Genomic DNA, 21,613 nt, shown 5'->3' on the forward strand with positions numbered 1-21,613 from the left:
TACAATGAATCACACAAGATGATGGATGGAATGTTGCACAATGGCAAAACATTCACCCCCAGTAACGGATCTGGGTTTAATCCATCGTTATTTTGCTCACCAAGCCACCCCAGTTCAGACATGGCCATATGCAAATCAGTCTTGACCCTGTGCCTCACGGGAACAGTCCAGCCCGAACTACCAAGCCATGTCTTCCCTGGACCGGAATCAAGCATCCTAGGACCGATTTCTGGCTATCAGCCGTCTTCAGCCAGGATAGCTTGACTCCAATGGCTTAGTGAGCACGGGACCCTCGTCTGGGCATACCCTTCCCACATAGGGTGAACAGCAAAACACACAAGATGATGGACGGAATGTTGCACAATGGCAAAACATTCATACCCAGTCACAGATCTGGGTTTAATCCGTTGTTATTTTGCTCACCAAGCCACCCCAGTTCAGACATGGCCATATGTAAGCCATTCTTGACCCTGTGCCTCATGAGAACAGTCCAGCCCGAACTGCCAAGCCATGTCTTCCCTGGACCGGAATCCCTGTTTTTGTAAATAATTTGTGGCTTTCATATTGTCTGTCCGGCCTAGGACAACCTTCTGAGATAGGTGAGGAAGGAAAGTCTTTAGTAATAGGAAGATCACCTGAAGCTCCAAGTACTTGATATGTGGGGATTGATGTTTGCTATCCCACAGACCATATACAGTGAGGGCTTGTAGATGGGCACACCAACCCATCTCTGATGTATCTGTGGTGAAAGTGAGGCAAGGAACAGCATCTAGAAAAGGCTGCACTTGTAGGAGGTTGTTGGTGTTCCACCATTGGTGAAAACGGTGAGTGCGGCGGTCTAACACTAGAACTTGTAGGTGACCCTGTGATTGAGACCATGGCAAACTAGACATTGCTGTAGTGGATGCATGTGTAAACTTGCGTGGAGGAACTATGTCAATGGAAGAGGCCATCATTCCTTACAGATGCATCACGGTCCAAATTGTGAGAGTTTTGTTTGATGGAACTGTGGTTGAGTTACCTGAAAGTTCTGAACTCAAGTGGGATTGTGATAAGCTAGTCCTGTGTGTTGAAAATTGCTCCTAAGTAAGGTTGAATTGGGGATGTTGAAGATGAGACTTGGGACCATTTATTTTAAACTCTAGTCTGTAAAGTAGATCCACTTCCAATTGAGTGTACTGCTGGCACTGTAGGTGGGTACTGTCTTTACATGAATGTTTTGTCTTCACAGATGTGCTGCAACTACTGCCAAACATTTTGTGAAAACTTGAGGTGCTGTGGTCACCCCACACTGTAGAACTTTGAATTGGTAATGTTTCCCTGCTAGGACAAATCTGAGTTATTTGCAGTGTGCAGGGTGTATTGGTATTTGGAAATAGATGTCCCTTAGGTGCAGTGTTACCTTAACGTCAGAAGAGAAGTCAAATAATATCCTGTAGAGTAACCATATGGAAATGTTCTGAATGGATGGTTGTGGGGTCGGAGATCTAATATTGTCTCAGTGACCCGTCCTTTTTTGGGAATGGGAAACTATAGAGAATATATCCCTGATCTCTGCTGTTGAAGCAAGATAGGTTCTAAAGCCCCTTTGAGGAGAAGGGCTTTGACTTCGTGCTTGAGAAGAGAAAGAGGTGTGGCGTAGCTGCCAGAGTGGCTGACTCTAGAGTGCCGGGACCGGGGTTCGATCCCCTGCACCAACCTCAGCTCAGCATGATGTAACTCTGGTCAATAGCTCACTTAATCTCCCTGCTCACCCCAGCTCCTTGAAACCCTTGAGGGATGATTTGTTTGTGCTTTACAAATAGGAATTGTTATTATTTGAAGATGATTCTCTGATTATCTGTGAATGCGAGGTGGTGTGGTAATGTGCTCCAGACAATAGCCATGTTGGCTAATGGCAGGTACCCATTGGTCTGTGGTGATGGATTCCCAGAATGGGTGGGAAAATTGTAGTCTGCCCCCGACAGGTGTGGAGTGGTTGGGGGGGGGGGAAGGAATGGGTAGTCACTGCTTTGCAGTGGGCGTTGATCCACGTGTGGAGGCACTCCTGCCCCATCTCTTGTTGTTTCTGCCTCAGAAGGAACCTCTAAAATAGTCCTTACTGTTGGCGGAACGGCCTTATTTTTGTTAGGAAGTGAGGGTGTCTATAGTGGTGGATTTATATGCACCCCCTATAGCCTGTGCGACGGAAGGACCCCTTAGGAGTTGACATCTGTAATGCTCCCATGGCCTTAGCTGTATCAGTATCCTTTTTCATTTGACCAAGAATAGTGTCTACCTGTGGGCCAAAAAGGAGCTCTTTGTCAAAATGAATATTTAGCACTAACTGCTGGACCTCTGGTTTGAACACAGCCATGCGTGTCGTCTAAGAAGCATGCTGGTATTAACACCTGTAGCAGCTGTTTCCACCTCATCTAGTGCACATCGGATTGAGTTGTTGGTAATCGCCTGATCCTCTGTGAAAACGTTTTCTCCCCTTTTGCTGTGTTCCTACCAGGGGTACTATAAGAGTTCCTCCATCTCATCCCAAAGGGCTCTATCATAGTGGGTTGGGAATAGGCAATACAGAAATAATTAGCGGTCTGTGCTGAAACTCTCTTCCCAGCTGCATCTACTTGCTTACTTTTCAGGAGGTGGAGTATCCCAGTAGCGAGGCTGTCAGCTCTCTTACGCGCAATAGTGGCAACTATGGAGTCAGGTGAAACTTGACCCCTGGTAAAGAGTGGGTCAGAAATAGCCACCCTTGTTATTGTTGTCGACCCACTGGCCTAAAATTTGGGCACAGACTGGCACTTTAAAAATGTCCTCAGCATGCCTCATCATGCGGGGAAGCATGGGTAAATACTGGGTGCCTCCTTGTGTGGAAGAGAGGATGTCAAACAAAAAGTCCTGTTCTAGGGACTCTTTGTGCAGCTCAGCATTGTGGAAAGTAGCTGCCCTAGCAATAACTTGTTGATAAGAAGTGGCATCTTCTGAAGGGGAGGGATGACCGGGATTTGGATCTGGATTGTTGAGGTTAAGTGGATCATTGTTTTTGCATCCCATGGATCAGGATCCCCTAATGGCCCTTGTACCCCCCTCCCCGCCCCCCTCCAATCATCTTACCTTGTGACCCTGGTGGTGAAGAATAAATTGGGTCAAGTGGTGGAAATATAGGAGGGGATGGAGGTGGTGGTGGTGGTGGTGGTGGTGGAAGTGGTGGTAGAGGAGTCTAGTGTGTAGGACAAGTGGCTTTGTTCTTCTTCCTTTTTTGAGGAACAGGACTGCCTAGTGCCTCTTGGAAGGATAGCTTCCTCTTTGGTGGCAGGCAAGTATGTATCCATCCTATATCTTCCTGAATTTGAATTTTCCCTTGGTGAATGTCCATCATTTTCGAGGATGAGCTCCACCGGAGACATGGAATCCGAGGAAGATTTAAAGGTATTTTGTCTTTCACAGACTATATTAACTACTGTATTTTTAAGTGGAATATACTACATAAGTGGGATGTTTTAAATGTTAAACTATATAATTCTGGAAATGTAGTGTACATTATGTATTCAGAGGGTAGGATTGTATCTTTTTTCTGTACACCTTTTTGAAATATTTTATATATTTATTTTTATATTGCAAGGCTTTGTTAAATTAGCCGAAACATACAGCATCAGCTGCACCAGTTAACTGATTTCCTGCTGAAACCCCCAATGAAATTAGTCTTTTGGCATGATTTATGTGCTTTTCAAAAAGTTTGAAAATACCTTTTTATTCCCAATTTCGCTGAAGTGCAACAGGACTGTATGGGATCAAAGCATAGACAAATTATTTTCATCATCAAAACTAAGCATAGTATGTTTTAAGGGATGGGTGCTGTAATATAGCAGTTGACATAAATTAAAACCCATATTATTCAAGGGATTCAGTGAAGTTTGCTATGAAGGAGTAGAGGTTCGTCCAATTGCTTGAAACTCCATTGAGCTGAGGGAATATTTGCATTACTCTGTCCCTTTTTCTCATACTTTATTCCTTCTCTGTCTGCTCTTTTACTTCTCTGTGGTCCTACAGCATGTGCTGTCTCTCACCGCTCTATGCTGTTGTACCCTTACACGTATTATGTGCTCCAGTTCATATTGTATGATATTGGTTTCCTCTTCCCTGGCACTTAGCACTCTTGTGTCTTTTATTCCAGTGTTTGTCCATATTTTTAGGTCTATAGGTCTGGAATAAATTTCATCTGCTTTTCCTAACCCACTTTTTACCTTCGGGGCATCCGCAGACTTTTTTCCAGGGGGGGGGGGGGGGGGGCAAAATGTTAACGTCATAAACATCCTCCGACATGATGTATGCCAGGTGGGGCACAAGAAACACTGGGGCGCAGAACTGGTATAGGCTCAATTAAATGACAGGAATCCAGGACATGTGACTGACCCTGCCACAGGCCAACAAACACCGCCTGCAGGGAAAATGCTAAACTTACTGACAAGCTGCTTTATCTCTGTCTGCTAGGTGTGCAGACTTCCGGGTACTCGATCCAACACCAATCAAGACTGTCTTCAGCACTGAATACTTTAAAACAGCCTATGATTAAAGCACGAGATTAAATATACTGTATGCACAGTGTATGTTAGGGATTATTTGTAGCACACATATTTACCAATATTGGCTTCTTGGCGCTGGAATTCATGATAAAGGTTATCCAAAGTTAAAGCACAACGTCAAAGTCCGTAATCAATAATACAACAATCACACACGCTAGTGATTCACCAAGTTGTGCTCCCTTTACTAGAATTTCCCGGGCATTGCAACATTTTACACATATTCAATTAATTTATACAAAATAAAATGTATAGGTCCAAATGTTAGCTATATTTTTTAAAAGAAACCTAGAGTCCCTCTACGTGTAGACAATGGCAAACTGACAACGTGCACATGTTTAGGGATACAATAATGGCCAGCTCCCTTATGCGGAAGCCCTGCACCGTAAATGTGTGACACATGCGGCGACTGCAGCGGCGGCACATCACAGGTCCAGGGATGCTGAGTCTTACACAGTGGTCGAAGTGGGGGAAAAAAGTAGGAGAACAGTGGGCGGAGAATCAGAGGGTGGGAATAAACCAAGGATTAGATCTGTGGGTGAAGCCAAAAGTGTGGCCAGAATGCGCAGACAACCCCATTTTTAGTATTTGTTTGACATTTCACTGCCCAGTTTAATCAACCAATGGATACACATGATTATTTAAGGTTATAATGAGTTATTGACATTAAAATATATTCACAAAGTGGGATATGCTTCTAATCACAGAATGTACCAAATTCGATAAAATGTGGAAACACAAGCCATTTGTCTCCGAGCCATGGAGTTTGTCATCAGCACTTTTCCCTTTTTCCACAACAGCAGTTCAAACATGAGTGGCAAAATATCCTAGTTTACAAATGTTTTCTCTAAAATTATGGCTCTGCCATAGTTGCCTCATAATGCAAGATCTGCTGCATGATCTGACCATTTAAACTAATAAAATGTCTGTAGCTCAAACATATCAAAAGTTAATAAAAAATGTGACTTGTGTTGCCGTGGAGTGGATGGCCTATTGCAAAGGTTGACAGGTCACCTTTCTCACTGCTGCGTTTGTATGTTACACTGGTACTAATAAGGCACAATCTTTCCAGAGTGTACACACGTCAAAATAATAAAATATCTGAAAATATACTTCATTACGCTGCAGCCGTATTTTTAATGCATAATTTAGTCAACACTACGACATAATTTTGTCATCCTTTGCTGCATAATTAATTCCAGTGGCCCCACAGCAAGCAGCACATGTTAAAAGTGATTGTAAATGAAGCAGGGAGACTGTGAAAATTGTGAACTTAGTTTGGTGTGCGTGCAAATCCTGCATTGTCAATCCCTGGTGAGTTGCAGATGCTACTGCTGAAACAAGGCCAATGGAGGTACCTATGGGTGAGGCAGACTGGCCTCAAGGGCAGGGCCAGCCATAGCACTGGTGGTGTCCTGTGCATTAATGTTTGTTAGGGCCCCCCCAATGACCACATCTCCTATGGATTCCCTCACTACCACCCTTTAACTGTGCCCCCCCAAGTCTCCATAACCACTCTCTCTCAGATGCATTTAATTTGATTTACAGCGCCACTCATACCATTGTAGGGTGTCAGAGCACTTTACATCACACACATTACACAGAGACAATCAATATGTGTGTAAATCACTGTATAGAAAATGTTACATAAGACTAAGGACTACAAGGTGAAGGAGTCACATGACAACCACACTAGTAGCCCGTATAGTTTTATAGTGATTGGTCTGGAGAAACACAATACCCGGAATTTAAAACATAATACCATGGTTGGGGGTTCTCCTTAATAATCAGAATTGATTTCTGTCCAAGAGAACACTTTTTGGGACATTAGGATAATCAAAGACGGGGGGGGGGGCGGGGACATAACGCTCTCATTTATACCTTGCAGTTTGTATGCAGCTCTTAGATGACAGTTAATAGCTCACTATTCTAAGTTATGATTTTAACTTATAAACTACAAGTAACAAAAGGATCTCTCTGACAAAAGCAGTACCCACTGACCTATTTACATTATGTGCACTTTGTGATCTTCATGGCACATGTTCTTTGCAGCCGGTACATTAACCTTCTGAGCTACCTTCCCATGAGTCAAAACTTCCACTAGACAAAATTCTGATCTCTCTCTAGGAACATTAATCACCAGAGTCATCATGAGATTTTTATTGCCGAAAATTGCTGGAGGTCCGGAAGGAAGCAGCAAGCGTTTTTAAAACCATAATATACTTGCAAACATGATGCCACCACCTAAAGTCAGCACCTGGGGCGGTCACACTGGTTGCACTGCACTAGAGCTGGCCCTTCTCATGGGGTCTGTGACATCAGTGACAGAGTAACTATTGTTCTAGGGCGTGCTGCTTCAAAGTTTTGCTCGCAAGACTGGAGGTGAACTTCAGTATGGATAGTGGTGGACAAGCCTTAAAGGTTAACCTACACTTGTCATGCTAGGGTCCACCTGCTGGTGCGAAGACACCAGGGCTTCTAAGGTGTTGCGAAGCCTTCTAAGGTCTAACATGTGATTGTGCACTTGCAGGAGAGTGGTCTGGTGGACTGGTTATTAAGGCTGAACCTGGTTCACAGTTCCAAATACAGCAGCTCTGACCATAGTGCCACATCCTCTCCCCCACTGAACACTGTACTGCCCCACTGAGAACAACTCCCACTGTCTTCAACTACAACCCAATTGTTGCCCACTATAAACACCTGGATGCGGCTCAATTTAAATTACGCTCTAGACAAGAGCAATATGCGGCCTACAAAAAAAAAGTAACAACATCCTGGAAAAAGCAAACACTTATAGGGAATGCAACATTTAGCAAACCATGGGAAATATAATCAGGAACAACATGGTTACCTTAATGCTTTTACACTTACTCAGAAATCAGTGAGTGCTTTTTCCTGAATAGTTAAGGACACGACTACAGGGCCCTGAAAGGACCCATTTCAATGGCCATTGCTTATATCTTTACAAAACATAAGCAGTATGGTAAAAAGACCACATCACTGGACGCAGAGCCGCAGCACACATTTTGTTTTCCAATCCACACATTGCAGTACTTCCAGGATTGGTGCACTCGTTCCAAGTCCAGGGAAAACAAAGACAAGAAAACACAAATAGCGCTTCACTGGCAAACTGTAAAAGTGGCGCTAATGTGTTTCGGTGTGAATAAAATTAGTTTGGGCAGTTTTCTACCACTCTGTCTTACTTTATTTAGTTATTTATCTATTTTTCATATTTTTAGCCTTTTATTCCCAATGCTGCACTTTGGAATTAAAATGTCAGAAAAATACTACATTTCCAGCAAAAGCGTCTTTCTTTTTTGGATCCATTTCACAGGGAAGCAAATAAAAGAAAGGAGAGAAAAGAGAGTGAGAACCCTGTCTTAAAACACGGTTTTCATGGGTGTCCGCAGGGGGGGCAAGGAGGGGATCTCCAGGGGGGGGGGTGCAAGCGCCCCTCCTTGCCCCCCCCCTACGGACGCCCATGGATGTCTTGTGTTTTCACCTTTAATATGTCTGTGGCCTTCTAACAGGCCCAACCACGTCTTCTCTATTGTCAGGGTTACACAATTGGTTATTTCCAAACTGCCCTCTCAGTCATTCTGTTGAGGCATTTTTCTGTTTGCAGGGCAGCTGTGCCTTTGCACAGAATGCAGAAATGAAAAATAGAAGTGAAAGATATATTTGTTCAACCTGCCTCCTAAACATGGCCTGTGACTTTAGATTACAATCTTTCCATAGCATCCCATATTGCCGGATCTATTTCAGCCTAGTAAAATCTAATTTAACTTCAGTAACTTTAAATAGGAAAGAATTATCAAAACCAAATGTGTAGCCCACAGGCAATGTGTGCTGTAGATATCAGTGGTGAAGATATTTTCGTACTAACTTTAATACAGTTGTGTAATTTGAATTATATTGTGCTGAGATTAGTAAAAGGTCATTACTAAGGGAATGTGCTGTTCTGTCTGTTATCATACCTCATTTACGACTGTGTTTGCTTATGCCTGTCAGCAGCTACTTAAAATCACCTGGTGTACAATGCACACACTGAGAAAGGGGAAATTCACTGTGGTTACAAGTTAAAGATTTTTGTTCGAAATAACTCTTGTAACAACTTTGCTAGTCCTTTCTAAAGAGGTGACTAGGTGTTTTAGGAGCAGTTCCGGATTACCAAATAGGCAAAGTAGACACTGGCCTATGGGCCCCACTTCTTTTAGTGGCCCAGCGACAACGGAAATAATATTGATTTGATCTTGAAAGAAATTTACAATCAAACTTTCTTAAATTGTCTCCAATCATTTTTTGTTTAATAACCTTAATAATTGTTAATGTTTAGTTTTGTGTAATAACATTTATTAAAATTGTTAGTTGGTAAACCTAAAATCGTATTAGTAGATAATTTGCAGGGGACGAGGGCCAAATGTTTGACTGCCTAGGGGCCCTCACAGGATTTAATCTGCCACTGTTTAGTGGGCAGCATCTACTGCAGGTCAGTGTTGGCTCCTGTGTGGGGCACCCCTTTCAGGCCATTTGGCTTAACTTAGTAAGCCAGTGGTAGAGTGGGGAGACAGGAGAAAGCACCACATAACTGAAACAGCTATTCACCTTTTTGGACATTGGGTACATGCAACTCTGGGTAACGTTTGTTGCCCCAAAACAGCTATCCTTATATGAACTTGGTCCCTCTGTTGCAAAGCAGTGGATGGGAAGTCATAGAATTTTGTTTAAAATGGCTACATCTGGTGATCAATGACTGACTTGTTTACTCTTAAAAATACCCTGATGCACCACCTCTAAGGCGAGAATCTTCCTAGAGCCTAAGCGAAGAATTTCCTGCATGGTGCACTACAATAAGATACAATACAATACAATACAATACATCGTTATTTGTAAAGCGCAACAGCTACCTCAAACAGAGGTGTCCCGGTACTAGCGTGATCCTGCAACAAAGATACTGGGTCTCCTAAACTGGAAAAGTTCACTGGTCCTGGCTAAAGAGTCATGTTTTTAGGGCTTTCCTGAACTCCCCTTCATCCGGTATCCGCCAAAGTCTTACCGGAAGTGAGTTCCATAGTCTGGTTGCTCTATCTGAGAGAGCCCTTCCTCCAATGCGAGCCTTTACAAATTGGGGAACACACAGCAGATTCTGTGAATTCGAGCGTAACATCCACCTTTGCTGATAAGGGCGGATCCGTTTTCTGATGTAATTCGGACCGCTCCCGTTCTGGGCCTTGAAAGTAACTGTCAAGGCCTTGAATTCTATACCACCCACTCCACTAAAAGTCCCTCTTAATCTGCTTAAGGCTTGGAAAGAGTTGAAGACCAGCTTGCCTAGAGTGATAATTTCCTTCTCTCAGGTTGGTGAGACCTAGTGAATACCTCCCATTTGGAGGTAAGCTGGCGTGCTTGTGTGCTGTGAAACAATATCCTTTTCTTTAGGTCTTCATTTGCAGAGGAGTAAGTGGACAAAGCATTGACTTAGCAACATATTTTAGACTGGCTTTGGAGCTGGTTTTGATCATGAAGTGATTTCCTCCTTCAATATCCCCTCTCTGAGAGCAGTCAGTTGTTGGTCAAAAAACGTATATTTGTTCGGCCTGCATGTTCCTTTCTCATTCAAGTGGTCTCGCTGGAGGTGTGTGGATTTTCTCTTTGGTGTATGGATCGCTCAATAAGGAAGAAGGCTGTTGGTTGCGGTTCTCTCTTACTAGGTTTGAATCCTTGGCTATAATTATCGTCCACAGTGGAATTTTGCAGAGGAGGTTAAGCTAGGTAAATGAACTGCAGGCTACAATAGAAACAAGCATTTGCAATGCAAAAGGTCTCACATATGCGAGAGTTTAAGCCATTGGCATTGTAAATGACAATGGCTTTTATTTATCTGTTTTGATCATTAACAAATAAATAAAAGGCATCGTCATTTACAATGCCAATATCTGAAACTCTTGTAAATGTGAGACCTATTTCATTTCAAAGAAGCGGCCACCATTGCCCCAGGCTGCGTGGAAAGTGAAAGCACGCTGAATGCTGCAAGAAAGCGTGTTGTGCCGGCAGTAGGATAATCTCATTAAAGAATATAGTCTTATAGACTAAATAAGACATACTGTGTAACAACTGAAGTAAAAAGGCCAGTCCTCATGGGAGGTTACAAATGAAGACAAGGCGGTACTAAGGAGGGACTAACAAGCCTATTAACTAATGAGAAGCCAGCATTTACAATAGACAGTGACACAAGCCAAAAACAAATATGGGCTGAGAGTGGGCGGGGCACCAAGTCCATACTCCAATACAGCATGCCTCGCAGAGCAGCTCATGCGCTGCCCAGACTCAACCTAGAAAAGAATGTGCCACCTGGTGCTTCTGTAGAAGTAGGTGCTGTGGTGTGTTTGTAATGGGCTAAAATTTATTTCAGCATATTTTGATAGTGTTTTTTGCACATGATTATTACCATGGAAATTAGCTCATAGGCAAATAATATTGTGGAATTTTTATTCATAAGACCAAGTTTTTAACACAGTTTTACGGAGTATTAACTCTGTTTCCTCTGCTCCAGTCTCTGGAGTACAAATCTCAGAACTCTGAATAAGGATGATTTTATTAAAATGTCCCGCTTGATAATCGACAGATCGCTTTGCAGGGAATTTCTCTGGACTGCTGATGGAGTGGCCCCATTCTCTCTGGAGTTATTGCATCTCATTTAAGGAGAGTCTGTGGGACCACAGTATTGCTATTTTTAGTAATCGTGTAGACCACAGAACCAGTCCACAGGCCAAATTGATGCTTTTCTTTGTATCAGCTATGTTTGGGGCCCCGCTGCCATCTTCCAAGGAGTATGTTTGTGGGACGTACTGACTGCATGCTACTTCGTATATGATTCACAATCCCTGTGCCTCTTGATGATGTGTTTGCTAAGCGGCGGGATGAGGCTGTCAAAGCTACAAAGACGTTCCCTCATTTACCTGTGGCTAAGCCACTTTGCAAATGAAGGGCCCCTTTGGGATCGTGTGGAAAGGAGCAAAATGCGCCCTAGCGCAATCCATTCCATTTCAGCCCCGCATGCAAAGTGGTAATTGCTAGAATGGATAAATGACAGCTTATTAACATTAGCACCGGGTGTTAAACAGGCTGCCCAAAATAATATTCAACAAACTTTTTAAAATATAAAGTTAGCAAATATTGTTTTGTGACTTTTAATGGATTGTACTATAAGTATTTGCTCCGTGTGGTCGCATCAGCAGAGCCAGCCTGGCAGCGTCATTAATGTGTACCTCTGGTAGACTCCCTTCAGAGACTGCATTTAAAGTTTGCCTTTAAAATGAAGGTATGCAGTTTGATGTTTGAGTTGAATTGAGAAGTATGAATGTGCTTGTCAAGCAGCCCGCAGCAACTGCCATTCAGGCATAGCTTTTAAATGCCTCTCTGCTTTTCCCTTCCACTCACTGCAGATGTAAAAACATACAATGAAGTTGACCTTGAAAATTCTGAAGAATGGGAGGTGAAAACCATTACCAGCACGTTGAAACAGTATTTGAGGTGAGAATTGTATAATGTAGTTTTGTAGTATATTTACCAATAGCTGTATATAATTGTCCAACATTTTTTGTTGTTCTTTATTGACCGAAATTGAACGTAGTTATTGCTTTAGTATTTTGTTGTTGTTGTCAACACTTTCAAATAGTGTTGTGTCTGGTGCTATTCCATTCTGCACTTGAAGTAGTGGTGGTGCCACCGCCATGTTGCAAACCAGGAACTGCTACAGAATGACGTTGAACTGAAAGCTGTGAACAGCTGTTGATCTGCAGTTGTAATGAACTCTGGCAGATACATACTGTGAACGCCATTGCCTGATGGATGCTCGGCTGGATCTGACAGTTTTATTTTTTACCCCAAAAAATTATTCATCAGCATCGGGTGAGGCTGACCAGCGTTGTGTATGGTTTTATCGATAGAGAAGTGATTTAACTGGACTATATAAGACACTAGTCTCTTGTAGAGTCATTTCATATTTTCGACGCGTGTACAGATGCAGGATCTCGAGCTACAGTTTATTGCGTTGTTCCTCATTTCTTTAGCAAGATTAAAAAAAAAAGAAAATACCATGTAACGCCTAGAATTTTCAAGGTAGAAGCCACATACCTAGTGTTGTATGTGGATATCTGACAGACCCTCATAACAATTGCCTCCCATGCCTTGGGAAGTCTCTTATTGTTTCCTTGTGTGACTTATGCTTTCAGATGCACCCCAAAACCCAGAGAGAGAATGATGTTGAGCTTACCCGGGCCTATATGGAGCGGAGGTCAGGGGCCTCTGTCAAGTTTTGCTCTTTCCTGGAGCACCAAAATTCATTATCGCACAAGAGGTTTTCATTGCGCTCTCAAGGGAAGAATAAAAGATGCAGAAATTTCAGGGAGTAATTAAACTCACTTGAAGTGTGTTTTAAATCTGCTGGCAAACAACAGGCCCAAATTGAGGATCTTCAGTAAGCCATGTTTGCAATTTTCACCTCACAGACTCCGACACGCCCATTGGTCCTGCTGATAGCACTTGCGTCATTGGCACTGATCCAGTTCTTAATTTGTAAATAAGTGCCAGGGCCCTCGTCAGGAGACTGTAGTAAACTTATACCCCTCGCAACATGGCCACCTTTGGTCATTAGACCTTTCTCTATGTTCACACCTCTTAAGTCTCCCAGTATACCTATGTGCATTCTTCTTTGTTCTTGAATGTTCCACACTTGTCAGTTGATGGTCTGGTCATCTGGCGAGGTGTAGTGCTCTGCTGTATCTTAATAAACCTATCCTGTAACTCAGCCAGAAGTATCTTGTGATCCATCTACTTTCATCTGCATCAGAAACCACTGCAGCTTCCACCCACCGCACATTGCCCTGCCATCCTGCCAGTGATAGTAATAACACCCCTACTAATCATCACACTCCTACAAGTGTGACAAGTCATGCTATTCCAGGCCCCCAAAGCTATAAGAATGGCTTGGGTGGCAGGTAATTGTAATTTTTAATGTATATTGAATAAATAATTCACTGCTGTTGTGGTCATATGAGACAGCACCACCCTCTGGCAGATTGCCACAAGTGCCAATGTTGTGCCAAGCACCTGAAACCACCAGCTCAAATTCAGCACTGCAATGATCAGGTCTTTGCATTACGTTCCTAACACTGTTGATCTCAACTATGATGGGTAATGTGAATCATGAAGTGGATACTGTGCATCTTATGGCATTCCCAGTGTTGCTGCCCTTTCTTGAAGGACCAGTATCAGCACCTTCTTTGCTGCCGTGAACCTCTAATGACTGTCCTTATAAAATGGAGAACCATATAGAGATTTGTTGAATTTGTACAGGAGCGAGAGTTACACCATAAAAGTAAAATTATGAGGCCTGGGACAATTACTAGGTTTCATTTGGATTTGTTTCTGATCAACTTCTCTCCATGACTAAGATGATGAGAGGGGGGCAGCAGTTTAATGCCTCTTTAGCAGATAAGTTCAGATTTATGAATTGACCTAATTAGTGGCCTGGACTCTTCGACAGAACCTGAATTTTCAGCTTCAGAACGACCCACCTTTACAAAGCACTCACATTTTGAACTTCCCTAAGAAAACTATTAGAGAGCCGGAAAACTTAAGACAAATCTCTTTACTGATATTTTACTGGGCAGTCATGCCTCATAACTGATTCTGTCGTTTAATGAAGCACACAGGGACCCCGCAGGGCCTAAAAAGCATTTTTTTTAAAAAGAAGAATTTAAGCTGAAATGTTTTTTGTTCTTTTAAAACCAGCTCGGGCAATTATGTTTCATTATTAATTGGCCACCTGGTAGGCCGGTTTCCGGGGGATTTTAAAAATAGAGGGGGTTGTAGAAGCCCCCCTCCAAGTGCTTATTATGCACTGGGGACCACCACCTCCCTGGTGCTTGCTTTGCTTTGAAAAAAATAAATGCGGGTTTGCCTGTTCGTCAAACACCATGCTCTTGGGACCGCCAGCCCCCCTGGACAAAATCTCCAATTGGTGTGGGGGGCCATGTGGCCCCCCCACAGCCCTGGCATCCGCCACCTCCACGGGGAAAAATTAAGTTCATGTGGGGCCCGTGGGTCCCCCCCTGCAGTCCCAGGGCCTGCCTCCTCCCTGGGGCTCTGTCGTCCAAAGAAGGGGAGGCCATAGATGGTCCTGGGGACTGCCACCCCCAGGGCCGGCTCCTGCTATGTCCCGGGGTGCCCACTCCTGGGACACTACAAGCTTTGCTCCGCTTTCAGCAAGAGAGACCATTAAGAATGCTCTTGCTTGCTGAAAGTGGAGCACAATAGCTTTTACAGAAAAGGAAGGAGCTGTATGTTAGCAGCCCCCTCTCTGTAAAAGCAATGCCTGCTCCTGCAAGGGCCTTCAGGGTCCCACTGCTGTCCCCATCACTGATGAGTGGGTGCCTTGGGTGGGCTAGGACCCGCCGCCTTTGCGTAAATGAGAGAGTTGGGAGGGAGCACACATAGCTCCCCCTCCTCTGGACTTTATGTAAATAATGGAGGGGGGCCGCGTGGACCCCCCTCCTAGTGCTCACAAGAACCCCAGGAACCACCACCTCCCCGGGGCATTAATAGACAATTGGATGGAGCTGCACAGACCCCCCCAACCGGTGCTTCAGAGGAGCCCCGGGGACCACTATCTCCCCAAGGCTTCATACTAAATTGGAGGGGGGCTGCAGGCCCCCCCTCCTCCCTGTATTGCCCCAAAGACCACACCTCCCTGGGGCAAAAAATATAAATGAAGGGCAAGAAGGGCTGTGCCGCCCCCTTCCCGGGCCATATACAGCCCCAGGGACCACCACCTCCAGTGCCGGTTCCCTATCTCTCGAGATGCCCACATACTGGAGATAGCAGTTTGCTTTTACATGGACAGAGCTTTGAGAGCTCCTGCCAAGCAGAAGCAAACTGTAAGTCCACTCTCAGCTATATGAAGTGGGCAGAAAAACTGATAAAATAATTGCTCCTGCACACAGAGAGCAGCATTTTTGCTGCCCGCTGTGTGCTTCAGTAATGCCAGCTCCTGCTGGAGGTGGGAAGCCAGCAGGGACCGCGGTCCTCACACCTGCACACAGGGTTCCATTGATAGACTCCAGGGCACCCAGCATCAAGAGGCCGGGCCTTTGGGAATGGCCGCTCCCCTTGAAATCCTTAATGGAGCTGATTGCATCGCTGATCTATTGCAGCACAATCTGATCTGTAGTGACTGTGATGAGTGGTTTCTTTCTTGTCATCTCCTGGTGAGAGAAGTGTCCATGGTTCTCCCTTTTAACTACCCTGAGTATGCAAATCGCCAAAACCATCTGCAAGCTCTGTTGGTTTAGCCCCGCCTCGTATTCCTTAGTATTTTGTAAAGGTCTTCCTGTCTTTTTCCACTTTGATGGACATCTTACCAAAAGGCCCCCGAGCGCATTTCATGCCGATTTCGGTGATGCTTTCTTGATGCAGGGGAATAGAACATCTCCAACAAACAAAGAAGCACTTACTTCAGAAAGTTAAGAGGAAGCACCCTGTTTGGTGGAGATTCGTCTCTTTGTAGTCTTACCGGCTTCTCTAGCAAGCATTCATATGGTCATGGATATTTGGATCAAGGCCTCGAGGAAGAATCACATTTCCGACATGACATGCACACAAGGTCACTGGACACATTTCATTGTGGTCCATTACACAGCTGTAGTTGAGATTATGCACTAGACATTTACCCAACTTGGTAGCACTTACTAATTAGCCAATACTAAGTACTCCAGTTGGGTAGACATTTAGTGGAAAACTGTGGACTCATGTTGGATAAGGAGGCAGGTGAGGCTCCGTTCTGGCCCAGTCACTCACATAGCTACTGATACACCCACACACTCAGACACCCCATTTATAAAAGGAGGCTTAGACTCTAGATACCACTCCTATCAAACTATGGGGTATATTGTAAATGAGCGGTGCTCAGATCAAGGAAAAACAGCTTCCTGGGTCCCCATAATTGGATATAATCCACACACTTGTACATCAAATAGATCAGCACCCACTATTTATTGTTATATATAAGTTTATCTTTTCTAATCAGAACAAGATCAATCAATTACACCGGGAACTCGCAACCCGGAGACAGTGAACACGCTCAGTGAATCGTTTACTAGGTTTATTTGCCGACATGGGCTAAAACCAGAAACTTGCTGAATCTGATTAATCGTGTTTTAACAAAACGAAGATCCTCATTTTTTAATGACTAATGAATGTGAATGGTTGACTGTGAAACACCTATAGTAGAGGACAAATCCCTGAAGTAGTCTCGAGAGAAGGGACGAAACTCGCTGGCTAAGCTGGTGTGAATACTTTGCACAATTTCAATACAAGAATTTATCAACACACAACAAGCTTGAATGACTTTTAATGAATTTATGGAACATGGGTGTAATATTACTACAAATTTGAAAGTTGTAATTGATTAATCTTGTTCTGATTAGAAAAGATAAGATTCGATATGACAATAAATAGTGGGTGCTGATCTATTTGATGTATACCCACTCACACACCAATTCAGCCACACTCACAGACCCACACAGCCACTCACACACACTGACAAAACCACTCACACACCCATACATCCACTTACACACCCAGAAAACCACTAACATACCTATACAGTCACTGATACATTCACTCAGAGACTCGGCAAACCACTCACACACCATTGACACACAGACACCCACTCACAAACCTATTCTGCCACTCACAGACCCACACAGCCACTCAGATACTCACTCACATATCACCTCAGATACTCACTCACACATCCATACAGTCAATCACACACACATCCACAAAGCCACTCACAAACCCACTCAGACCCATACAACCCCTTACATACCCACACTACTACTCACACACCCACTAATACACCCATACTGACACTTACACACCCATTCATAGACCCATATAACCACTCACGCACCCACTCTCAAAGTCACAGGTTGCAGTTAGGAAATACACATTTTAAAACCTTTGACATCCACTAAATAAAACCAAAGATTATAGGGACATTATAGTTGGGAAATAACCTTAAAAAGTATATATTTACTGAAAAAAAACAAAGGTTACATGGCTGGTATAGTTAGGAAATAGAATTTAAAAAGACCCTGGAAATTCACTCGAAAAACCAGAGGTTACATGGACGTTATAGTGAGGCTCAGATTTTACGTATTGTATAGTAGACAAATGATCTCACAATTCCAATTATAATGGGCCGGAGGAAATCCTAAGCTGCAATCGGTCTCTCAATGGTTATTAGGTTTCTTCATACGTAATGCAGTCGCAAACAATTGTCCAAACTCAAAGGAGGGAGAAAGCAGCGCAAGTGGCATAATAACTTGCAGCGACCTCACCCATACAGCCACTCACACAGACACTGACTGTGCAATACAGCCACTCACACACCCACTCATTTACGCATACACCCACTCAAGCAGCCTGTCACTCATCCTTCCACTTACACACCCAGTCACTCACCCATAGAGCCACTCACACAGCCACTAAGTTACCCATACACCCACTCACCTATCCACCCATACAGCCACTCACACACCCACTCATACAGCCACTCACACACCCACTCACCAATACAGCCACTCACACACCCATGATTTCACCCAAACGTCTCTGTAACCTTTCGTTTTTTGAGTGAATTTCTATTTTTTTTCCAATTTTACTTCCGAACTATAACATCCCAGTACCCTTTATTTTTTTCACTGGTAAAAAATATATATATATATCAAGGCTCACCCCGAGCCGAAACGCGTCAGGACCGAGCAGGCAACACCAAATAAATTGAAATTGGCACAAACCAACTAGTCCGTCTCCGTCTTATGCATGAATGCTGAGGAAGGACGGAATTCAACGATATATTTTATATATATATATATATATATATATATATATATATATATATATATATATATGTGAAAAAGAGTTCCTCCTCAGCTCGCTCTGCGCTCGCAGACACCGCCTCCACGCCAGCAAAAATGAGGACCGGACCATCAAAGTCAGCAAAATGTTTTATTCAACAGAACCAGCGACGCGTTTCGAGCAAAAAGCCCTTGTTCACGCTACAACATGTTTGGAATAATTATGCTTTTTTTATACTTGCAGTGATGCTGACACCGCCCCCTGGTGGTGTCCACCATAATCACGTGATCAACAATAAATAGTGAAGAAATACTATCGCTGGTATCATTTTTCGTTTGCTGACAATGCAAAACATGAAATACGATTACTGGTTAAATCCAGAAAATAGTTCAATTAAATTTGATAACTACCAGATCTAATATCTTAAAACATATTTCTATATTGCCAAATTAAGTTTCAACTGACATGTGTAGTCATAATCTGTGCAAACATGCAAAAATCTTATATAGTGTGATACTTTCCTTAGATGCTAAAATGGCATTTGATTTGGTAGAGTGGGAATACCTTTTCGCTGTCCTAACCCGCATGGGCTTCGGGCCCCATTATATGGCATGGGTACGACTGCTCTACGCCCAGCCAATGGCACAGGTGGTGGCGAACGGACGCATATCCTCGACCTTTCCACTGGGGAGGGGAACAAGACAGGGGTGCCCGCTGTCGCCCCTGTTATTTGCGATAGTACTGGAGCCACTGGCAATCCTGCTAAGATCGACGCCGCTGTTTCGGGGAATCACTTGGAGCGACGGGTGGGAGGACAAGGTCTCCCTGTACGCCGACGACATGTTAGTATACATGACCGGCCCGACTGAAGGGGTCCCCGCCCTATTGGCGATCTGCGATGAACACGGCAGGGCCTCGGGATATACCCTGAACTGGGCCAAGTCTATACTCTATGTCCTTACTGGCCCGGCTCCGGTGTTGCCGGCTAACTGTCCTCTCACAGTGACCGCCTCCTCCTTTAAGTACTTAGGTATTTATGTGACGAAGGACGCTAAACAGTTTTATATCGAAAACCTGCAGCCGCCTCTGCAAAGATTGCGTGCTGATGTCCGATACTGGGCGACGCTGCCGCTGACCCTCCTAGGGCGCGCGGCGCTCTACAAAATGATGGCTCTCCCGAGATTTCTGTATGTGTTAGAAAACTCCCCCTATGTGGTTAGCCCGCAGTATTTTAGACGAGTAGCAGCCTTGGTCTCCAGCCTGTTGTGGAGTAATGGTCCGGCGCGAATAGCGCAGGCAAAACTGGTGAAGAGCTGGTACGAGGGGGGTATTGCATTACCCAATCTCCAACTATATTACTGGGCGTCACAGCTTAAAGTTATTAATCATTGGATTCACGTCTCAAGAGACGACCCCGCATATAAGGCAGACTGGTCGCAACTGGGGACTGATGGCATGCTTTCGGCACTGTACAACTACCCGCAGGTAAAGACCCTGCTAGGCCCGACATTCCACACAGCGACAATCTGGCATACGGCGCAATCACGCCTAGGGTGGAAGGGTAAAATCACCAGGCTGACACCACTATGGGACACTAAAACACTGGGTAACCTACGGACCTGTAAAGGATTTGCGAGGACGACATAGGGATCTCGGTGGTTGGGGACCTCTGGGACAAGGGCACGGTTATTCCTTTCCAGCACCTCCAGCAACAATACGGCCTGGGGCCCACTGAAACGTACCGCTATGTACAAATCCGACATGTACTACTACGAGCGATCCCACCAGACACCGCACTCCCAGAATCATCGCCCCTTGAGGATAGGCTGCTCACCGAATTCATGGAGCAAAAAGCGACCTCGCTCACGTACAAAAAATTAATTAACAACATGCCAGATCCCACACACAAACTTAAGGAGAAATGGGTGGACGAACTGGGCGACATGGATGAAACGGAGTGGAATGAGGCATTGGCCTCGCCGAGGGAAGTGGGCATATCAGCCAGGTTCCGCCTGATACAGCTCAAGGTACTACACCGCACCTACTACACTCGCACATTACTCCACAAAATACAGAGGGCGCCACACCCATACTGCCTCAGGGGATGCGGGGAGGAAGGGACTCTCCTACACACATTATGGGAATGTCCACAAATCAGGGAACTATGGCGTCAGATTATGCGCACAGTCTCTCAGGCCATCAATGTGTCTGTACTGCCGGAACCACGTAAATGCCTGCTGAACATTTGGGACCCTACGGACTTGAACAGGTATGGACAACTGTGGGTCACCCTAGCAGTGACAGTGGCCAAACGAGACATTGCACAGAGGTGGGGCGCTCCAGAATTACCGACGGTGGCAGGGTGGATAAGAAATATGGACCTCCTCATGGTTAAGGAGAGAGCAGTGTATGTATTAAGAGCCTGCCCCCGCAAATGGAACCGGGTGTGGATGCCTTGGAACGCATATAGGGGTGACCCATGTGAAGCATTGCCGGAGGGTGAGGACTCAGACTCGGAGGAAGAAGAAGACTAGTGGCTATAGAGTTGTTAACATGAACGGGGGCGGGGCCGGGAGGCGGAGGGCATGCGCCACCACTTCAAGCGGGATGCTGAATTTGTAAGCCTGTGGGATAGTATATATGAACGTACACAGATTTTAGTAACATGATGACCGTCGTTTGGTTTTTTAGATTTGTTTTCTTTATTCTTATGAGTCCCCGCTCATGCTATGTAAGGGGGAAGTCAGCCTACTGACTTGAAACAGTATGGGCGGGATGGGTGTTAAGAAGAAGGGATGACACTGGGCCTTGTGATACATATGTCTGTTTATTCACTTTTCGCCTGCTGGGCCTTACGTCAACATGATAACTGTTACTACAATCTATGCTAAATCCTTTCCCCGCCCGGGGATCATATTACTGTTATGTTGATGCAATTACAAAATGTCGTTATGAATATCTCTTCTAAACTCCTGACAATAAAGAATTAAAAAAAAAAAAAAAAATCTTATATAGCAGCGAAAGTTAAAGTGCAATAATTGTATAAAAAAGTGCATGAGTGAAAAAAGAGATATAGTAAAGTGCAAAAATCGCGGGAACATACCATACTACCATAA

The 21,613-nt window shown here is 44.3% G+C and overlaps 1 protein-coding gene across 3 annotated transcripts in view; it reads left to right on the forward strand.

Moving 5' to 3' along the window:
• ARHGAP10 (Rho GTPase activating protein 10) overlaps positions 1–21,613 on the forward strand; it is a 1,108,509-nt gene that overhangs the window by 652,620 nt on the left and 434,276 nt on the right. For all 3 annotated transcript variants that reach the window (XM_086962271.1, XM_086962272.1, XM_086962274.1), the window contains exon 15: positions 12,017–12,104. In XM_086962271.1, the coding sequence (XP_086818397.1) occupies positions 12,017–12,104 (88 nt within the window). The remainder of the gene's footprint in view (positions 1–12,016; positions 12,105–21,613) is intronic.

This window comes from Lissotriton vulgaris, chromosome 3_1 (assembly GCF_964263255.1).
Source record: "Lissotriton vulgaris chromosome 3_1, aLisVul1.2, whole genome shotgun sequence".
In the NCBI taxonomy this organism is placed as follows: Eukaryota; Metazoa; Chordata; class Amphibia; order Caudata; family Salamandridae; genus Lissotriton; species Lissotriton vulgaris.